The following is an 18,524-nucleotide window of genomic DNA, read 5'->3' on the forward strand; positions in this document are numbered from 1 at the left end:
AAAAGGCTTTATTTCCATATACAACAAAACTATTCAGCTAAATTAAAATAAATTCAAGATAACATGGTGTCTTTTTTTGGCAACAGAGAGATGATCCTACTGAAAATAAACATTTAAAATACTAGTTACTATTCTTTAAAAAAATCTAATAAATGTATCCAAAATTGTTCATATAAAAATTAATTATGCAAACCTCAGAGGATAAAACAAGTTGGCTGTCTAACCAAAACAATTAAGAACGTCTGGCAGGCAAAAATAAATTAATTTGATTAAATTATATGTAATCTGATAATATTTGGTCTGAAGAAGCGTGCATGTGTGTGTACGCGTATGTGCTTGTGTGTGTGTAAATCTGTGTGTGTTTATAAATAATAACATTGCAAAGAGCTGAGAGCCAGCCAGCCTGACAGAGGTCAACTCTTTTGTTGCATCTTTTGCGCATAGAAGTCCCTGCATGTCTCACAGCAACGCTGGTACCATCTCATGTCTTGACACAGGTTCTTTTCTCGTATCACCCTGCAGTACACAGGCCATTGGTCTCCCAGGCACTTGAACGTTAAAGCAGCTGTGAAAAAATAACAATGAAAATAAAAATTAAATACATGTAACTTTTACATTTATTAGGGAAGAATCAGGTAACAAAATGGACAATGATACCAGAAGTATATTCATGGTAGGGAAAGGAGGGTAGATTTACATTTTCAACAAAAACAGAAAGACCAAAAATCCTCTCGCTTTCAGTATTTTCAACAGTTGAATTTTTTAGGGCAAGCTTGATGTATCACTTACATTAAGTCACGTTGAAACTGATGCGTGCATGTCATGCACCCACCTCCTCACAAGACAGTTAAGACCACATTTCTGCAGAGATGAACCCAGCTCTGCTGAAGATGGGTTCAAGGCCATGCAGGGGCTGCAGAGCGAAGCTACAAGCTGCAGTAGTTTCAGTTGAAGCTGAACTCAGATGGAAGTTGTAACTGGAAAAATTGGAAGCCTCAGCTTGAATAATACCAGAATGTGGTTATCAGGGAAATGTACAAGTGGAAAGGCTTCTATCCGTGGCAGTCAGGAAAATGCAGGGACATACTGGGTTTATATGGCAAGGGTTTGGTAGCAGGAGGCTGCAGGGGTGGCCTCTGTGAGCAGAGTTCCCATGGTAGATAAGGACCAGTTTTAGATGGGGACCTGCCGCTGGCCAGAGCCAACTCAGGGAGTGACTCTGATAGGGCTTCTGGGAGAGATAATTTAAGAAAGAGGGGAAAAAATAAAAATGCTGCACAATCACAGCTGGGAGAGAGGAGCGAGAAGCAGCCCTGCAGCCCCCAGCTCAGTGCAACAGGAGGAGGGCAGGAGGGGCTGCAGGCACAGGGCAGCAGTTCCCCTGCAGGCTGTGCAGGGAGAGGCCCCTGGTGGAGCAGGCTGTCCCCCTGCAGCCCATGGGTCCCACATGGAGCAGATCTCCACGCTGCAGCCCCCCCATGGGTGGAGGAGCTCCCAGTGGAGCAGGTGGATGTGGCCTGGAGGAGGCTGCGGCCCATGGAGAGCCCCCGCAGAAGCAAGCCCCGGGCTGGAGCTGCAGCCCGTGGAGAGGAGCCCACGCAGGAGCAGGGGGTCTGGGGGGAGCTGCCGCCCACCTGTGGGGGACCTGTGCTGGAGCAGTTTGCTCCTGGGGGATGGATGGATGGACCCCGTGGGACGGAGCCATGTGGGAGCAGTGCTTGGAGAGCTGCTGCCTGTGGGCAGCCCCCGCAGGATCAGTTTGGGAAAGAAAATCAGTTCAGTAACTGTGAAGGAGCAGTTGAGACAAAGCATCATGAACTGACCACAGCCCCCATTCCCTGTTCCTCTGTGCCATTTGGAGGAAGGAGTTAGAAGAAAGTGGATGGGGGGAAGGTGTTTTTATTTTGCTGTTAGTTCTCACTGCTCTAGCTTGTTAGTAATAGGTAATAAATTTCATTAATCTCCCTACACTGAGTCTGTTTTGCCTGTGACTAGAGTTGTTGAGTGATCTCCTTGTCCTTATCCCAACCCTTGAGCCATTTTCATCATTCCATTTGAGGAGGGGGAGTGAGAGAGCAGTTGTGGTGGAGCTTAGCAGCCCAGCAGAGTAAAACCACCACACAGGAATAAAGCATGGAGGCTGTTGCTGGTTTCCTAATTCAGCTTTTGTTCAGGAAATCAAGAATTTTTACTATGTTGTCAATGAATGGAGACTGAACAAAACTGCTTTCTGTCTGAATCTTTAAATACCAACTTCTTCATTAGAAGCCTTCTAAAATGATAAGAACATCATACAAACCTGAAAAACCACTCTCTGGGTTATTCTGCTAGTGTTATAACTATACGGTTCTCTCTAGCAATCATAAACATTCATATGCAGAAGCCTAATTTTTGGTTGTACAAAATATGCATATTTTCATGTCTATTCTCATTTTTCTTTTGAAGCCATCTTTTACTTCATACACCTGTTTCACTTACCAAGGCCTCTTACACTGCTTACACTGCTTACACTTAGAACAATTTTGGATATTTGCACACTGAGTTATTCAAACTAGTGCATACATGCAATTAATATGGGAAAACAGGTAAATATAGGGCAGAAAAGACACACACCACCCAAAAATCATCAAAAACTTTGAACTGAAAGAAGTCAATCATTTTAATAGAAGCAAAATTGAAACTGAGAGCATATTTTAAAATGAATAGAGACAGATGATGAAATCCATATCACTTTCCACCAGAGCTAAATTCCAAACCCAGAGGTACATGATACAACATGATAGGAAAGGAACTGGAGGCCAAAATATTTAATATATGTAAGTGAAGCATAGTCTTATGAATTTTGAGATGTTAGTGTTTCCACTGGACTGGATTCTGACTACAGTAGCATGAGGTTGACCTGTGGATTACTAATAACTCATATAATCCGTTCTACAAGGACAACATAGCTCTTTGTTTTGTCTTCTTTTGTTTTGTGAATTTTACATTAAATCAGATTTTAACCAGTGTAAATATATTTTTTTCTCTGTAAAACTTTGTGGTTCATTTTACTCTGTGACACAAAGCTTCTTATACCTCACCAGGTGGATAGTGCCAATTAATGCAAAGAAGCCTATTGCTCCTGTGAGATCAGTTGAACAAAGAAGGATAAAATATGAGGGGCAGCTTTACAACAGTGAAATAGTAGAGGAGAGCTCTGTAAGCAACATCTGTCATCTCATCCAGCAAAATGAAACAATGACCACTACACAGAAATGTTTGAGGGTTAACAACTTCAAAGAGAAATACCCTTTGCTGACTCAAAGGAAGGATTACACACAGCCTGAAACATTAGACTTGCAGGAGTAATCCATTTGACAGGAGGGTTTATCTTAACAAGGGCTATGAAAATCATCTGGAAAGGGTATAGTGTCCTATAGCAAGCCCTTCAACAGTGCCCTAGTCATGATCAGGAAGCATGTACATGTACATTTTACAGAGTTAATGGCAAGGTCATCATCAACACCCCAGCAGGAAATGACGGTTAACAGAATTAACAGTTCAGTAGGTATGCATTAAAAATAAACAAATAACTCTTAAGATCAATAGACACATAAGTTCTTCCAGGAACGGCAAATCTCTTCATGTTAGCAATTTTCTTTCATATATCCTAATGCATCAGGCTTAGATTATAGACATCTGAACCAATGACAAGTGGAAAGAAATATTTGTATTGAGAAACCAGCGCCTCTTTAATCTCAAAAATATCATAAGAACATAGTTTGAAGAGTTTTTAAGAGAAAATCTGAGATTTTTTTTACTTTAGAAGTACTTGACAAAATTGAGTGGATAAAGAAATAAATTCTTAGCTCTAATATAAACATATTTTCATCTAGAATGTTTTGTGCCCATAATATGCAGTCTCATAATATGGTCCTTCCTTGGCTAACAAAACTCTTTACCATCGTGAGGTACAGTCTCTCATGTACATGTTGGAAAACTGAGGCACAGAGAGAAGTCTCTGAATAGAATTTTTATCTCCCAGGTCCCAGCCATATGCTTTTAAGTTGGCGTCATCATTGCTCTACAGAGAAAGAACTAAACAGAAATTTCAAATAAGAATATGTCATTTTGGCTGCTTACCTAACCTGGGTGATGTTATTGTGTTAACATTAATTTTCTCATTGCAGGGATGGAGATGACAAGGTCTGTAGGCTGCAGGCTTTTCGGAGGAAAAACATTCATTGCCATGCCTTCCTGTGATCTTGTGCATACACTGGATGACTCGGGACTGCATTCCTTTGCCACAGGTAACAGAGCACTGGAACACACAGAAGACAGACATTCACTGGAAAGGTATTTTTGCCTGCAAAACATGAGGTGAAATGCTAGTCCAGCTGAAGTCAATGGCTGTTACTTCAGTTATCAGCAATCTGAGATTTCTGCCTTCTATTCAGTAGCCTATATGAAAGTCAACTCCTATATGAAATAACAGACCAAAAGGAAATACCACTGAAGTAGTGTTTCCGTGTTTCCAGCACGCTGTGGCTGTCAAGGTCCACTTTGCAGAGCCAGTGATGAAACTGAAATGCAGCAACCTGGATGAAAGGAGCAAGGGCCATTCTCCTGTATTTGTCTTCTAATTTACTTTAATAATGGAAGTGAGAGTGATGGAACAAACAACAATGCTGATGCAGAGAAGCATTTTGAAATAATCCATTACTCCTGTCAGTGCAAACTGTCCTTTCCACTGAGAAGTTTAGAGTGTTTGCCTCCTCCTCCTGCCTTTGCTTTCGGTCTCCATGTTTTCATGTGTGTCCGACAAATAAAACCCATGCAATCCGTGACTGGCTGCTTGGTGTTCAATCAGCCTTCCCATCTTATTGCCACAAGGAATGAAGTGAGAAAACAGCTAAGTCATAATGTTCTACTTTTATCACAGTAACATAACAAATTAAAATGAAAACTTGGGCAATGTTTTACAAATGCATAAAAAACCTGTTCTGAGCAAATAAATTACACCTTTTCCCCTTCACTGACTTTTTATGCACAAAATTTAATGGGGCTTGAAGTGACATATGTTCCATTGCTTTAATTAAAAATTCATTGAAAAGAAAATTATGTTGCAATTTGCTCTTATGTGCTAGTGGTTTTCACTCACACATCGACACATTTCATTCAGTTTTGGAGAAATTTACAATACAGAACATCTTCAAGTATTCATCAACCTCTTGCAATGAATGGCATAAGCACTAGCTGAAAATTTATACCACTACACCCACATAATCCTGATAACATTTTTTTTTTCTAAAAAAAAATCTCAATTTTGTAAATATTTACAAAACATTTCCTTGGGATGCTTCATGATACAGCAGGAAAAAATACTTAAATAAAGGACAAAGACAAGGAGAGGAACAGCAACCTATAACAACAAAGGTTTCCCAACCAGCCTCTCTTGAGATGGAGATGTAGACTTTATCAAGCCTTCAAAGAAAGAAAAAAATTTGAATGTAGGAAGCACTGAAGTGTTTTATACCCTTTCCTTTTGTCAGTTATGTGCTTTTGGGTGACATTTTAAGCACTGTTACTAGGAGAAAAGATTTACACATTCCAAATGGGAAACAAGGGGGCGCCAGGGGAGTTAGATTCATGTTTCATACTGAAAGAGGTACAAAAGACTAGGATACATATTTAAAGAGTGTTTTCAGAAAGGACTAATAACATCGAAAGCACATTTCAGCTTGTAGCCACATGAAATAGCATTCTGTAGATGCAGTAAGTTGACTTGATTTTGCTCCTCAGTGATGTACATCAGGAGTAGCTCCACTAAGTCAATAAAGTTTCTGTAATTATTTGCAAAGTTAATCAGATACAATCTGCACAGTTCAAGGCTTGCGAAGACATTCAGTTAGGAAAACACTATTATCTGTTCAATACAAACCATCACTTAGCAAATGAACCAATATGCCGATTACAGAACAAAATCCAGCTAGTATTGAAGTCTTCCACACGCAGAAGTCTCTCATCAACTTTGAATTTAGTATACTGGTTTTACACTGCATGAAAAGAAGACTCTTAATTCCTTTTCCTGAATTCTCTACCTTTTTCCAGTGCAGCTAAAAATACTGTGACTTCCTATAATGGCCAACATTATACACATGACAAACATGCATAATTACACATACAGATACCCCAAATTTAATTGTCAGCAGCAGCCAGAACACTGATTTTTTCATCTTGCCAAAATTCCATCCACTTCATGGATTCCTCTCTCCATTCTTCAGATAGGTAGCATGTGGGGAGGATGTAAATTTGTTTTTGTTCCTGGAAGATCAGGAATATGGTCAGAAATGCCTTAAAGATGTTATGTGATTGGTATATATTTCTCAAATTGCATTTCTTCCCAAAACATTCTGGTCACCCTGCCACAGATAGAGGCCAGGAATGAGGCCAGGAAGCTACCAAAGTGCATTATCTCCATAGAAGGACCTGTGAACGCACTGGCTGTCTCACAGCCTGCTTGTGTACAGACTTTCCAGATGAGGGGCAAGCTGGGAGATTTCCTTGTGGAGAGCACTCTGGCTGCAGCCACATCTTATTTATATCAAATGAGCACCAACCTGAAAGATTCTACTGATTGCAATGCATCTGAGACAATACTCAATGAGTAGACAGTTCTTTCTCAGGTAACCAATGTGTAAACCCTTAATATCTACACAGAAATTGGCAAGATTTTGGCTTTAAAATCTTAATTGGCAAATTAACTTCCCTTTAATGACTGAGCTGCTGCTAACTTTCCTGGGATATTTCAAAGAGCTCTATGAAGCATTACACTGTGTTTTGTTGTTGGTGGTGGTGTTTGGTTGTTGTTGTTGTTGTTGTTTTTAATCAAAAAAATGTATACAGCTTCCAAACAATTCATTTTGTGTTGCATGACCTACACGCTATCATCCATCATTTAGAGGAGGAAAACAATGCTGAACGATACTAAAATGATACGTTTCAGTTCATATGGGAAGTATGTGGCAAAGCAAGAAATAAGACATTTCCCTTCACCTTCCCTCCCCTTTTATCTACTTTTCACAGAAGTGTCTAACTTTGTATTTATTCATATTTTATAAAACTGAGAGCTTTTATTAAATTTTGAAAGATGTTCAGTGAGAACTGTGAAGAGAAAGGGCTGCAATCCAAAACATTCAAATTCAGTCCCATTAGTTTAGTCTACCCTGGTCACATATCAGAAGAAGCAGTGCTGTCTGACTTCAGAATTAACAGTTCTATTAATTGGAAGCCAGAAAAAAATGAGAAGAAAATCACTTTACCATAGCTATATAATCTCATGTTCAAAGTAATGTGAAATTTAATATCTAATAAAAACATTTACACATGGGACACATACAGAAAAAAAATAAATATTTCTAGTCATTTTAAAAGCAACTGGAAATAAAATGAAAAATTTCAGACATAACATCTTATTTGCATAAAAGTAGGGAAAACACACTTCAGGTATGGCATTTGCTAGTGACACACACGAACTGAGATTGCGTGTCTCCATGAAGTATCCTGACATGTAAATGAATTTGTACTACATACATACCAGCCAGCTGCTGGGATAACTGAGAGCAGCAAATGACTATTGGAAGATAAAAGGCATCCACAACATTTTTTCTTTATGGCTCTGAAAACGTATAGACTTGTTCCATCTTCTCCAGAATACACCTCAATTTCTGCAAACCAGCTAGATGCAACACAGAGCAACAATTCTGATCCTCATTACAATACTCACTCTACTGCATGAACATCTTTACATCTAGCTCTGTACACTAATGCCTCTTAACTTTGCCTCACTTTTGGATTTTTCTCACTGAAAATGTTTGCCCAGAGTGAAATACTGTTCAGTGGATGTGCAGGTATCACATTTTAGGTAGCACTGCTAGTATGTAGTCAAAGCTACACAGCTTCTGTATACTTGTGCGGTTTCCAAGTTTAAAACTAACAAGATTTTCAATTTACAATCGTACTTTCACCTTCACATACTATGCTATGAATTTAATCATAAAGCAGTCCATCTGACAAAACTGAATATATTTTCCACAATTTTAAATATATATATATATATATATATATATGTAGTGTAAAGCTTATGTACATAAAATTTGCAGAAAATGGCCACTCCAAACAAATCCATAGCAACTTGCTACGGATCCAGGAGATCTTCGATTAGTTTCAACCCACAAGTTTTGTGACTAGGGAATGGAGAATGTTTTTCTAGAGCTCTTCTCCCCACATCTCCCAAATGTCACACTTGCACATGCTACACTTTATTTTTGCGGTGGTTAATTACAGTTTAATTTTCACTGTTCAGATGACCTACATTTTAAGGCCATGTAACTGATTAGCAAAATTCCCGTAGGACAACTGTGCTTGTAGGTTTAGACTAAATGTTCTAATACGCAGCCGGAGGTTTTTTATGTGGCTGTTAATCTGTGCATTTTGGACACATTCCTAAAGGTACTGTAAAACCGTTCAAGCAGCAAGACATGTAAAATATTCCTGTTAAAGATTACAAGAAAATCCTGGATAAATATAGTTAACAGACTTTTATATTATTATTATTTTTTTCTCTCAAATAAAATCTACCCACCCTATTTGAATTTTGTCCTACTTTTGAACTTCTTTTAGACATAATTTCAAGGACAGAAATCTAGGCGTTAAATATAACAATCCTTACACTTGGCATGCACACCAGTTACCCAAGATTCCTTCCTTCTGTTCCCTGCCAAAGATATATATTCTGGAGAGAATACATATTCCCATGGCCAACAGCTGAAGAAGGTGCTGTAATGCCTTAGTTGCTTCCAGCTGGCCTTCAAACGAAGTAGGAATTCCTAAATTAAGGGAAAAATTGTCACTGGCAGACAGTAATGGTCAAATTGCATCCTTCTTCCAAGACAACAGGCAATCACTGCAGAGGTCGATAGGATCCACAATGAAAAACCCAGTCTGTGGCAATATTAACAGAATTGACTTGGACAATTTATTTTCAAGAATAAGTGGATTGTTCAATAAAAGGGTTTTACAAGTCTAAGTAGCATTAAAAATGGAGAGAGATGTGCTCATAAGGAAACTCAGTGATGAGTTCTACTGGAAATTATTAGCAGAGCATTCCTAATCATTTATGTATAGGTTCATCAGTTCCAGCATTCAAGCAGTTTCAACCTTTTCATAAAGTGAGTGTAAAACAAGGGTAGCAAGCAATCAGATATTAGCAACAGGACTAGTATTTGCTTTCATGTCTGCAATTTTTTTGTGTACCTTTTGTTTTTATAAAGTTCACTTTTGAAGGCAGGTAGTAGGTAAGGTAGTGCATTTGTTTTCAATAAATGGAGTTTAACAATATTCTTATTTTTAAAGGTTACTAGATACAGTAAGTTATCTGCAGTTTACTTAACCTTTTTTTTTTTTTTTAATAAGACCATTTGTGAATAGCACAACTAATAGGGACTAATAGATCCAAACATAAGATGAAGTCTGAGTTCTCCTATGCATCATTTCCAGGAAGGTCTTTATGCCTCTCTCATTTCTGACACACCCAACACCTCAGTATATGAACGCCAAATTTAAAATTCAGAACTTGTGCTAAGTTTAGCTGAAAAAAAACTGCTGTTGGTTTCTGCTAAGTTTAGCAAGCTTGAGCTGTCCTTACTTATTTTTATTTTTCTTTTTTTTTCTCTATTTTTCTTTTTCTTTCAAGTTCTTCTTTCTTGAGTGTCAATTAATACTATGTAAATGTCAACTCTTATGTAAAAGACATAAGAGTTGAAAGGAAGACAGACAGCTAAAGTCCACATTTGATAAGCTGGGCTACAGACAAGATTTATATGTAGGAAGTCCTCATCACTTGGTCTAAAGAACCCGGATCTTTCTTTTCTGTTTCTATTTTTTTAACCATTGTTAGCTTCCAATAGAAATCAATTATATTTTTTCATGGAAAATGAGAAACTGCCTTTGGTAACAAGACAAGAAACAACTAAAAGTTTACAAGTAAGATTTGATTGTGGAATACAACGAGGAATTTGGTTTAACATGAATATTAAGGAAACAACAAAAAAAAATTGTTTTTGCTATGACAGCATATGAAAATTTCTCCCTTGACAATGCTCTAGACTGGCATTAATCGTTTACTCTGAATCAATAGTAGGGTTTGTCAGGCTTCAGTCTTAGCAGGCTCACTGGACTCAAGTCGGAAATATCAAATTCTTTGTCCACAGGTGACACCTAGGTTCAGTTCCCCCATTTCTTTTTAGATGAACTAGTTAAACATGATCACTCACTTCATGACTGAATAAGCCTGAGCATCCCAATGAATCTAGTCTCTTTTGTTAGGACAGTTATACTTACTAGTTTGTTCAGGAAGCCTGCTGAGATTCTTCCTCAAGGTATGCAACATTGGGTTAATTCACAAAATCCTGTATGTAATAGGGAATTTAGACTAGATAATGTTAGGGTACAACAAATCCTGTGAGAAAGATGAAAACTACTGGAGGGACAAGAACCTCTTCACATTCAGGGGTGATAAATACCACAATGTACTTACTGGTTATGCAAGAAGACCCTTGGATTTGGAAGGGGAAATCCCTTGCAAGGCTAAAGAGTTATTAATGTAGCACATAAGATAGGTTTGGATCCCTTTGGAACTAAGAAAAGAGAAAAACTGATTTTTTTGTTGTTGTTGTTGTTTGTTTTTTGTTTGTTTGTTTGATTTTTTCAGGTAAAGCTAGGCAGGTACATTTATCTTTAATCATAAATGTGATATACTTGCTAAATCAACTGAAGACCTTTTTAATTTATAGATATATAGGTTAAACATAAAATTATTTACATGCTTCTGAGTGAAGCATTAGTCTATTTTTGCAGTTCTATAAATTTTATTTTATTTATCTTTCATGTTTTTTAAAAGCAATAAACATACAAAGATGAAACCAAATTGTATTGGGTGTATGTGGCAAGGGTTTGGTAGCAGTGGGGCTGCAGGGGTGGCCTCTGTGAGCAGAGCCTAGCAGCTGCCCCACGTCAGAGCAGAGCCTGCTGGCTCCAAAAGGGACCCACTGTTGGCCAGAGCCACCAGCAATGCTGGGTGGGCCTTCTGGAGAGCAGATTGAAGGAAGGGGAAAAAAAAAAAATAAAAATGCTGTGCAGCACAGCAGCAGAGAGGAATGAGAAAATGGGAGAGAACCATCCCTCTGCAGCCCGCCAGGTCAGTTCAGCAGGAGAGCAGGAGGTGCTCCACGCACAGAGCAGCAGTTTCCCTGCGCCCTGTGGAGAGGCCCCTGGTGCAGCAGGCCGTCCCTCTGCAGCCCGTGAGCACACGAGCAGATCTCCATGCTGCAGCCTTACCTTAACCCTTGAGCCCTTTTCATTATATTTTCTTCCCCTCTTCCATTGAGAAGGGGGATTCAGAGACCAGTGTGGTGCAGCTTAGTTGCCCATAAGGGTGAAACCACCACAAATGTTTAACTTCATTTTTGATAAGATAGATCTGTGATATCTGTGATACTCTTACATGAGAGAAGTGAAAGCTAACCATATGAGAAGCATTTTTTAAGGATCTTTGCTCTTCTGTCAATGAAACAAGCAACTCCAGTGAACAGCACTTTTACAGAACTAGTAAATTGTTGTCAATACATTTCAAAGAATCACAGAATTGAAGGGACCGGAAGGGACCTTGAAAGATCATTGGGTCCAACCCCCCTGCCAAAGCAGGTTCCTTAGAGCAGGCTACCCAGGTAGGTGTCCAGACAGGCCTTGAATATCTCCAGAGAAGGAGGCTTTACAACCTCCCTGGGCAGCCTGTTCCAGTGCTCCATCACCCTCACCGTGAAGAAATTCTTTTGCATGTTGGTGCGGAACTTCCTGTGCTCTATCTTGTGACCTTGTCCTGTCCCCGCAAGGAGTAATTGTCACAAGATATGGATATTTTAACAATTTACAGATATTTTAACAATTCTATAGGTACTGTATATTTGTCTGAGACTATATGTTATTTTTAAAGGATGTCAGAGAAGAAACTGGAAGAATACAGTTATCTGTATGAGCTGCGTGATAAAACTGGTTATACAGATGATTATACAAAACTGTTTAAGAGGACTCACCCTCTGTGCATTAGACTAAATTTTGTGTTGCCAACACCTGGTAAAAACTAATTTCTGTAGCATATTGTATATATTACTGCTATTAATGTGTAGTCGTAAATAAGACATTACTACATCTCAGACTTTCACGTTAGATATGGCAGTTTCACAGAAGAAAACCTTCCATTGATTTTAACTATTAAACAGCCAAACGAGAATACGACGATATGGAAGCAGTTAGGTTTGAAGATCTTGTAGTTATTTATTTTTTCTACAAAATTAATTGGACTATTATTAATTGGACAGATTATTATTATTAATTGGACAGGTTATTAAAAATCTGTCCAAAATAAATTCTTAAAAATCATTGAAATGTTAGCCTCTGAGTTTAAGGCTTTAAGTTTGATATTTTAATATATCATGAGGCTGTTCTGTAGAAAACCTTCCAGGGAAAATCAAAGCTCATCAGGACAAACCTTTAGTTAAAGGCATTTCATTAGCATTGCTAATGAAAAGACAATTGGAAGAAACCGTTAAAAACATAAATGCCATAGGAGAGGAACAAATCTTCATGAAACCCCTCTCTTTCAGAAATTTCTACTTTCATATATTTCAGAAATTAAAGAAACCTATGTGAAAAGCTGTTGTGTACCATATAAAATTAAGTATTTGACTCTGATTTTTTTTTCCAGTAGTAGAAGTAAAAATGAAAGAGCTCATCCCTAACAATGACTTTATCCCATTCAATTTACCAAATTTTAAGTCATGAAGATCTGAAGTAATATCAAGTTACTAAGTTAAATGGATGTGAATGATACTTAAAAAAAAAAAAAAAGAAAAAGAAAGAAAAGAAAAGAAAAAGCAAACAAACATCAGTTAATGACGAAACTGAACTTTAAGAGTTTATTGTTTGTTTGTTTGTTTGTTTGACTGAAATACCATGATCTCACATATAGGCCATTAATTTTGAAAAAAAAAAAAAATCCTTAAAAGAGTAACAAGGAAAATGAATTAGAAAATGACTAACAATTATCAACAAAATTTCTGCTGATTAATTTTATCTTTAAAATATGTAGACACAATAAATGCAAGAATATGGATCTCCAGAAAATTCTATATTAATAGGAAATTCATGAACTGAAAGGGTTTCATTATGTGTGATGATGTCACCCAAAGGCATGAATGTCCTGAGAGAACTACCAGAAGGCCAGGAAATAGACAATGTTAACCAGTCTGAGTTGCTGTGATCCTGTGATAAATTTACCAAAGAACAATCATTACTTTTGGGTGAACTCTGTTTTATGTCAACATTAGTGGAGTTATTTGTGGCAAGATTAGATGAAGGAACTCTGGAGATTAAACATAAATCTTTGAACAACAGCCTGAAACAGCACAGATAAGGCAGAAAAGTAAATCTTTCTTCCAGTAATTAAAAATCTATAATATTCCCTGCAATTCATTAAAACTGGTAAATGAATTTAATTTAAAACAGTAATTTCAAAATAATTTTCAAGATTGGTTATATAAATATATAAAAAATATATTAAAATGTAAAAATACTTTCAGGTAGTATTCAAAAAGAAATCTTTAGAAAACAGTAAAAAGCGAGAATCACATATATTAAGACAAAATACCAAACAAGAAACAACATTTTTGTGGCAAAAAGAGAACTTTTTAGAGGATCAATTTTGTCTCAAGAAAGTAGTATTCACCTGAAGTAGTATTATTTACATTAACTGTGTAAAAGATAGGATAAAAAATGCATGAAAGAAAAAAGTTTTCCAGCACATAGAAATCATCTAGATCCCACAAGAGCAAAAGGATTACATAAATTCTAACAGAACCCAAGTCAACAAGCTAAATGAACTACACATTGGCAGATGATACAGTCAGATGCTGAAGAAAACTTTTGGAAGGACAGAGAGATGATCTTAGCGATGGAGATACACCAGGCCTATTGGACTGTCTCAGCACTGGATTGAGTGACTGGATTTTTCTGTGCATGTTGACAGTTTTGGAATGATTTGTCAGCTATCAGAGAAAAGGATCTAGGCATCATCATGAACAGACTGATGAAATAATTTGCCCAATGCATATCACCAAGTAAAAACAAGAAACAGAAAACAGAGTTACGAACGTGCAGCAAAAGTCTACACTGAAAAGATGAAATAAGTTTATGGTTCAAAATGTCAGGGAGCTGCTGTTCTCCAGATTTGGGACTAGCTGTGAAATGCCAGCTAAGCCGCAGTGTTTTCAGGTGTATACTGAGATAATACCTACTGTTTTACACTATAGCCTCAAATATATCATCAGTCATTGTAGATTGGAGATTCTTACATGGAACATGGATTGTATGTATGCAACACTCATTTCAGTTTAAAGTCTAAGAAAATAAAAGAGAAGCTGGTGTTCTTGTTTTTCTTGTATCCCTCCCTGGCCCCCATGGGCCATGTTACTTCTCTGTTCTATTAGCTCCTTTCCTTATTATTTATTTGTGATGTTATCTGATGGTATTTTTTTGCACATAAATTCAGCATAGCTCCTTGGGAAACTGTGAAATTCTGATGGTCATTGTAGTCCCTATTTTACAGAATTTTGTTGAGAATAACCTTTTTTGACCAGGCATGACTGAGGGAGAATTAGTGTCAGCACAAGGACAGTGAAGGGATGCTTGCTGTTAACTCTTCATCATTCAGTAGAGATCTCTGTGATACACAGTTGGGCTGTGAAGCTCTGCACTGTAATAGTATAAATAAGTGCAAAGTAAAGCTTTCACTGGTCAAGCACCATTTATCTCCCTGGTGAATTATGTGTTAGCCTTCCAGAAGCCTGCCTGTGCAAAGCTCTGAGGAGACCTTAACAAAAATTGGTTGTTATTTCTGGGAGACCACATGTTTAAGTCCTGAATATTGGACATTACTGCTGTTCAGTAATTCCTAAGTATGTTATTCTTTATTTAAATCGATGTTTATATGCATACATGTGCATATGTAAGTCCCTTGTAGCAGTAATGCATGGCCTGGCACTGCAAGGATCACAACCAGAAAGTTTGGGAATTGGTAGTTGGTCTGATCTAGTCTGTACTAGAATGGCTTAGAAGACAGTAGGCAGTGGCAAAGGAGGTGGTGAAAAGCAGTGCTCTGTAATTTCTGCCTTTGTATATCTGCATGACACATCTCCCATCAGGTATACATGTAAATCTGTTTCCTTTGCCTGGGCTTCTTACCTTCAAGAGATCACAATGTCCAAATGTCAATAGGCAGCAATGGGAAAGCCTTAGAGTGTACCTGCTATCCTGTCTGTAGCGGAAACGCTTAACCATTATTCAGAGGCATCCTTCTTGTACTTTTAGCTCTAATAGTTATAGCTAAGTTTTTCTTTTTGTTTGTTTGTTTGTTTTTAAACAAGCTCCACACTGATTCCAATCTTATCCTTAACTTAATCTTATTCTTAACTTAATCTTATTCTTAACTTAAAAAAAAATCAACAAAGAAACAAAAAAAAAAAAAACAACAACCATCCAGTGGCAAAGATTAATGTTGCAATACAGATGCACATGTAGGATCTTTTTCTCTGTGAGGATTTTAAGTAAAGGACATGGTGTTTAACAATTCAATCAAACTTCCTTCCTCAATTCATACCTTTGTGTCACTCCGTACAATTTCAAGAAGCCTTTAAAGTACTTGGTCCAAAAAAATCTCTTTACCAGAGCTTACCCAATTGACAGTATCTTGTATGACTTGTCATGCAACGCAAACATTTCAGCTTAATTTGGGGGAGCTGAAGTAATTAATTTTTAATTTTAAAGAATGTTTGAAAAATATTCATATCATTCTAGGCATTCACATTTTTACCATATTGTGTGTAGGTAAAGAAGATTCCTAAAATATTAAAAATGTTGTTATAGATTAGTATTTTGGAAATCTGAAGTGTATCCAGTTTCTGGACTATAGATTACTGATTCTCTTCTCAGCATCATTGAAAAAAGCCACTAATGCTAACATGGAATAGCAGCCCTTTTCAGAATGCTAAACCCCCAAACCATCACTTTCCAGTGAGACTGTGGGAAGAATAATTTCCTCAAACACAGTCATTTGCCTGGTAAGAAAAGGGTCAAATCACAAAAAATCAGTGGATACTCTGAATTTAGTACACCACTAAAATATGTATCACATCTATCATATTTGGCAATGCCAGACTCCCAAATCTAGTAATTCAATAAATAACTAGACAAGCTGTCAATACAGAAGGTAATTACAGAACATAAAAGGACAGTTAGTTGTCAACAATAGAAAATGGCAAAATAGAGATGTTCTATCTGTGTGCAGCATGGATATCTAGAGCTTATTCAACTTAAGATGAGTTGGACCACATAATATTGAACTGAATTTCTTAAAATTCATGCAAACTGACACAGAAATTTCAAGTTTTCAACTTCACTGGAAAAAAAAGTTTGCTTTCATTACACAGATACATCTTTTTCTCACCAATAAGCCTGAACCCAGTCAGTAATCATTCCTGTCAGATCTGAAGAGTGACAATTGGTAAGGCAAATGGCAGCCAAACTGCTTCACTTAAAGCAATGGTTTAGTCTTTAAGAACCACAGAGAATATGGCTGGAAGAACAGCCCAGAAAATTTGTAAAGCTGCCCAAAGGTTCAAAGTCCATTACTGCATACTAATACTAGTACTAACAATATTTATTTCTGAAATATTGATGGGTATAAATGGAAGAAAATGTTATTAATTTGTGAAGTTCTCAGTTACCTATTTTAGCAGGATTTTTACCACTTTACTTCTACTACCACAGAGTAAGAAATATCCAGATGTATTTCAGATTTCCTTTTCTTGTAGAATTTTCTACACCTCCTCTAACTGCTAATGTTTATGAAGCTATCCTACAAATCAACCTTTTCACTATTGATTTGTGTTTCTTACACATATTTCTGCATGCCTCCCCGAAAACTGTTTAAAAATCAGCACAGTCCAAAGCAATTCAATTCCTGAACTCATCGGTGTTAACTTCTTCTGGAAGGTACAGATTTAACAGGCAACAACAATGGCAATGTAAGTGAACCTCTTCTTTCCTCATACAACTCTTTCACATGGCACCATGCAGCATGCTGCACATCATGCAATGAGACTGTGACTGCACAGACCCCTTGAGCGTGGGGCTGGATTTGCCTCTGCTAAATGTTGCCATCTGCCAAGCATCCTCTGCTAGCTATCAGTTTTTGTTTGGTTGGTTGGTTGTTTAGTTTGTTGTCGCTGTTGTTGTTTCTCATTTGTTCACCTTTGTTTTGCATTATACTGCCTCTTGTAGACCCTGAGAAGGTTGCTATGGGCACTCAATTTCTTGAAGGGCATGTTCAAAACAAATATATAAAGGCTGTACCTTCTACTTGAGAACATCCTACAACACAGAGTAGAAAAAAGGTTAGCTGAAATCAGGTGGAATTAAAATGCTTTTCATTTTTTTCTTTCTGATTATCTATTTGAATTCTCTGCCTACCAAGCCTCTTGTCAGACAGAATTGCAAGCACCCTTCAGCATGGGCTGTAAGCACAGTATGTATGCACAGTTTTATGCATGTTCAAAATGGGTAATGTCTACTTTTAAAATCCCTGAGTCTTGTCAGTGCTTTTACCTTTTATGAAGGGTGGTCTTGATTTGTTTTTCTAGAAACTGACATTATATTTATTCAAGGCAAAATAGTATGGTACACTGAACTGATCTATAAAAGAAAAAACTATCTATCTGAAAAAAAAATATGTTAATATTACAGGATTGTTTGGAAATGAACAAAAACCTCCCCACTCTCATTTCATTATATTGGTATCTTCCATTTGATTTTCTCATACTTCTTTTCTGAAACAGGCATATCTCATTTGCTGGAATCTTACTGTATAATTAAGTCAATATAAACATTATCAACAAGATGACAATATTATTTTGACTTCAATTCAATTGACATCAAAGTCACATATTTCATTTGTCCATAGTCTTATTCATAGTGTCACATTTTGACTTCTGGCCAGCACTGCTCCACTCACAGAATTTAAAGAGCTAACAATCTTGGACTAGGATACAAAGAATAAAACTAAAGCTAATTACCTTGTCAGGAAAACTGCGGCATTAATAACATCCTAACTGTGAATTTTCAATTAAAGCAGACCAAATCATTTGAGATTATTTGCTATGGAAATTTAGTGGTTGTTTAAATGTTTAAAGTTTGAATACCCGATGTGGTTGAATAATTGGCAAAACTGAATTTGCTTTTTTCATTTTCCCCATTTTTATATGATTTTTGATCCAGACAAAAGAGTAGCAATCATCAGTGACAGCTGCTTTTTGTACCACTCAGCTGAGAGATCTCTCTGTGAACTGTTGGTTTCATTCTGTCTCTGTGCAACA

General features: G+C 37.2%; 1 protein-coding gene and 1 long non-coding RNA gene across 2 annotated transcripts in view; one reads left to right on the forward strand and one right to left on the reverse strand.

Annotated features, from left to right (window-relative positions):
- Positions 1 to 294: 294 nt before the first annotated feature.
- ADAMTS19 (ADAM metallopeptidase with thrombospondin type 1 motif 19) overlaps positions 295 to 18,524 on the reverse strand; it is a 160,354-nt gene continuing 142,124 nt past the window's right edge. Inside the window, exons 22-23 of the mRNA XM_084503183.1 lie at positions 4,123 to 4,300; positions 295 to 565 (exon numbers count right to left, since the gene is read on the reverse strand). Of these exons, the coding sequence (XP_084359309.1) occupies positions 414 to 565; positions 4,123 to 4,300 (330 nt within the window). The 3' untranslated portion in view covers positions 295 to 413. The remainder of the gene's footprint in view (positions 566 to 4,122; positions 4,301 to 18,524) is intronic.
- On the forward strand, positions 4,167 to 4,826 carry LOC311426653. The gene is made up of 2 exons (XR_014686901.1): positions 4,167 to 4,289; positions 4,518 to 4,826. It is a non-coding gene; the product is annotated as an uncharacterized lncRNA (long non-coding RNA).

This window comes from Aythya ferina (genome assembly GCF_964211825.1).
Source record: "Aythya ferina genome assembly, chromosome: Z".
Classification (NCBI taxonomy): domain Eukaryota; kingdom Metazoa; phylum Chordata; class Aves; order Anseriformes; family Anatidae; genus Aythya; species Aythya ferina.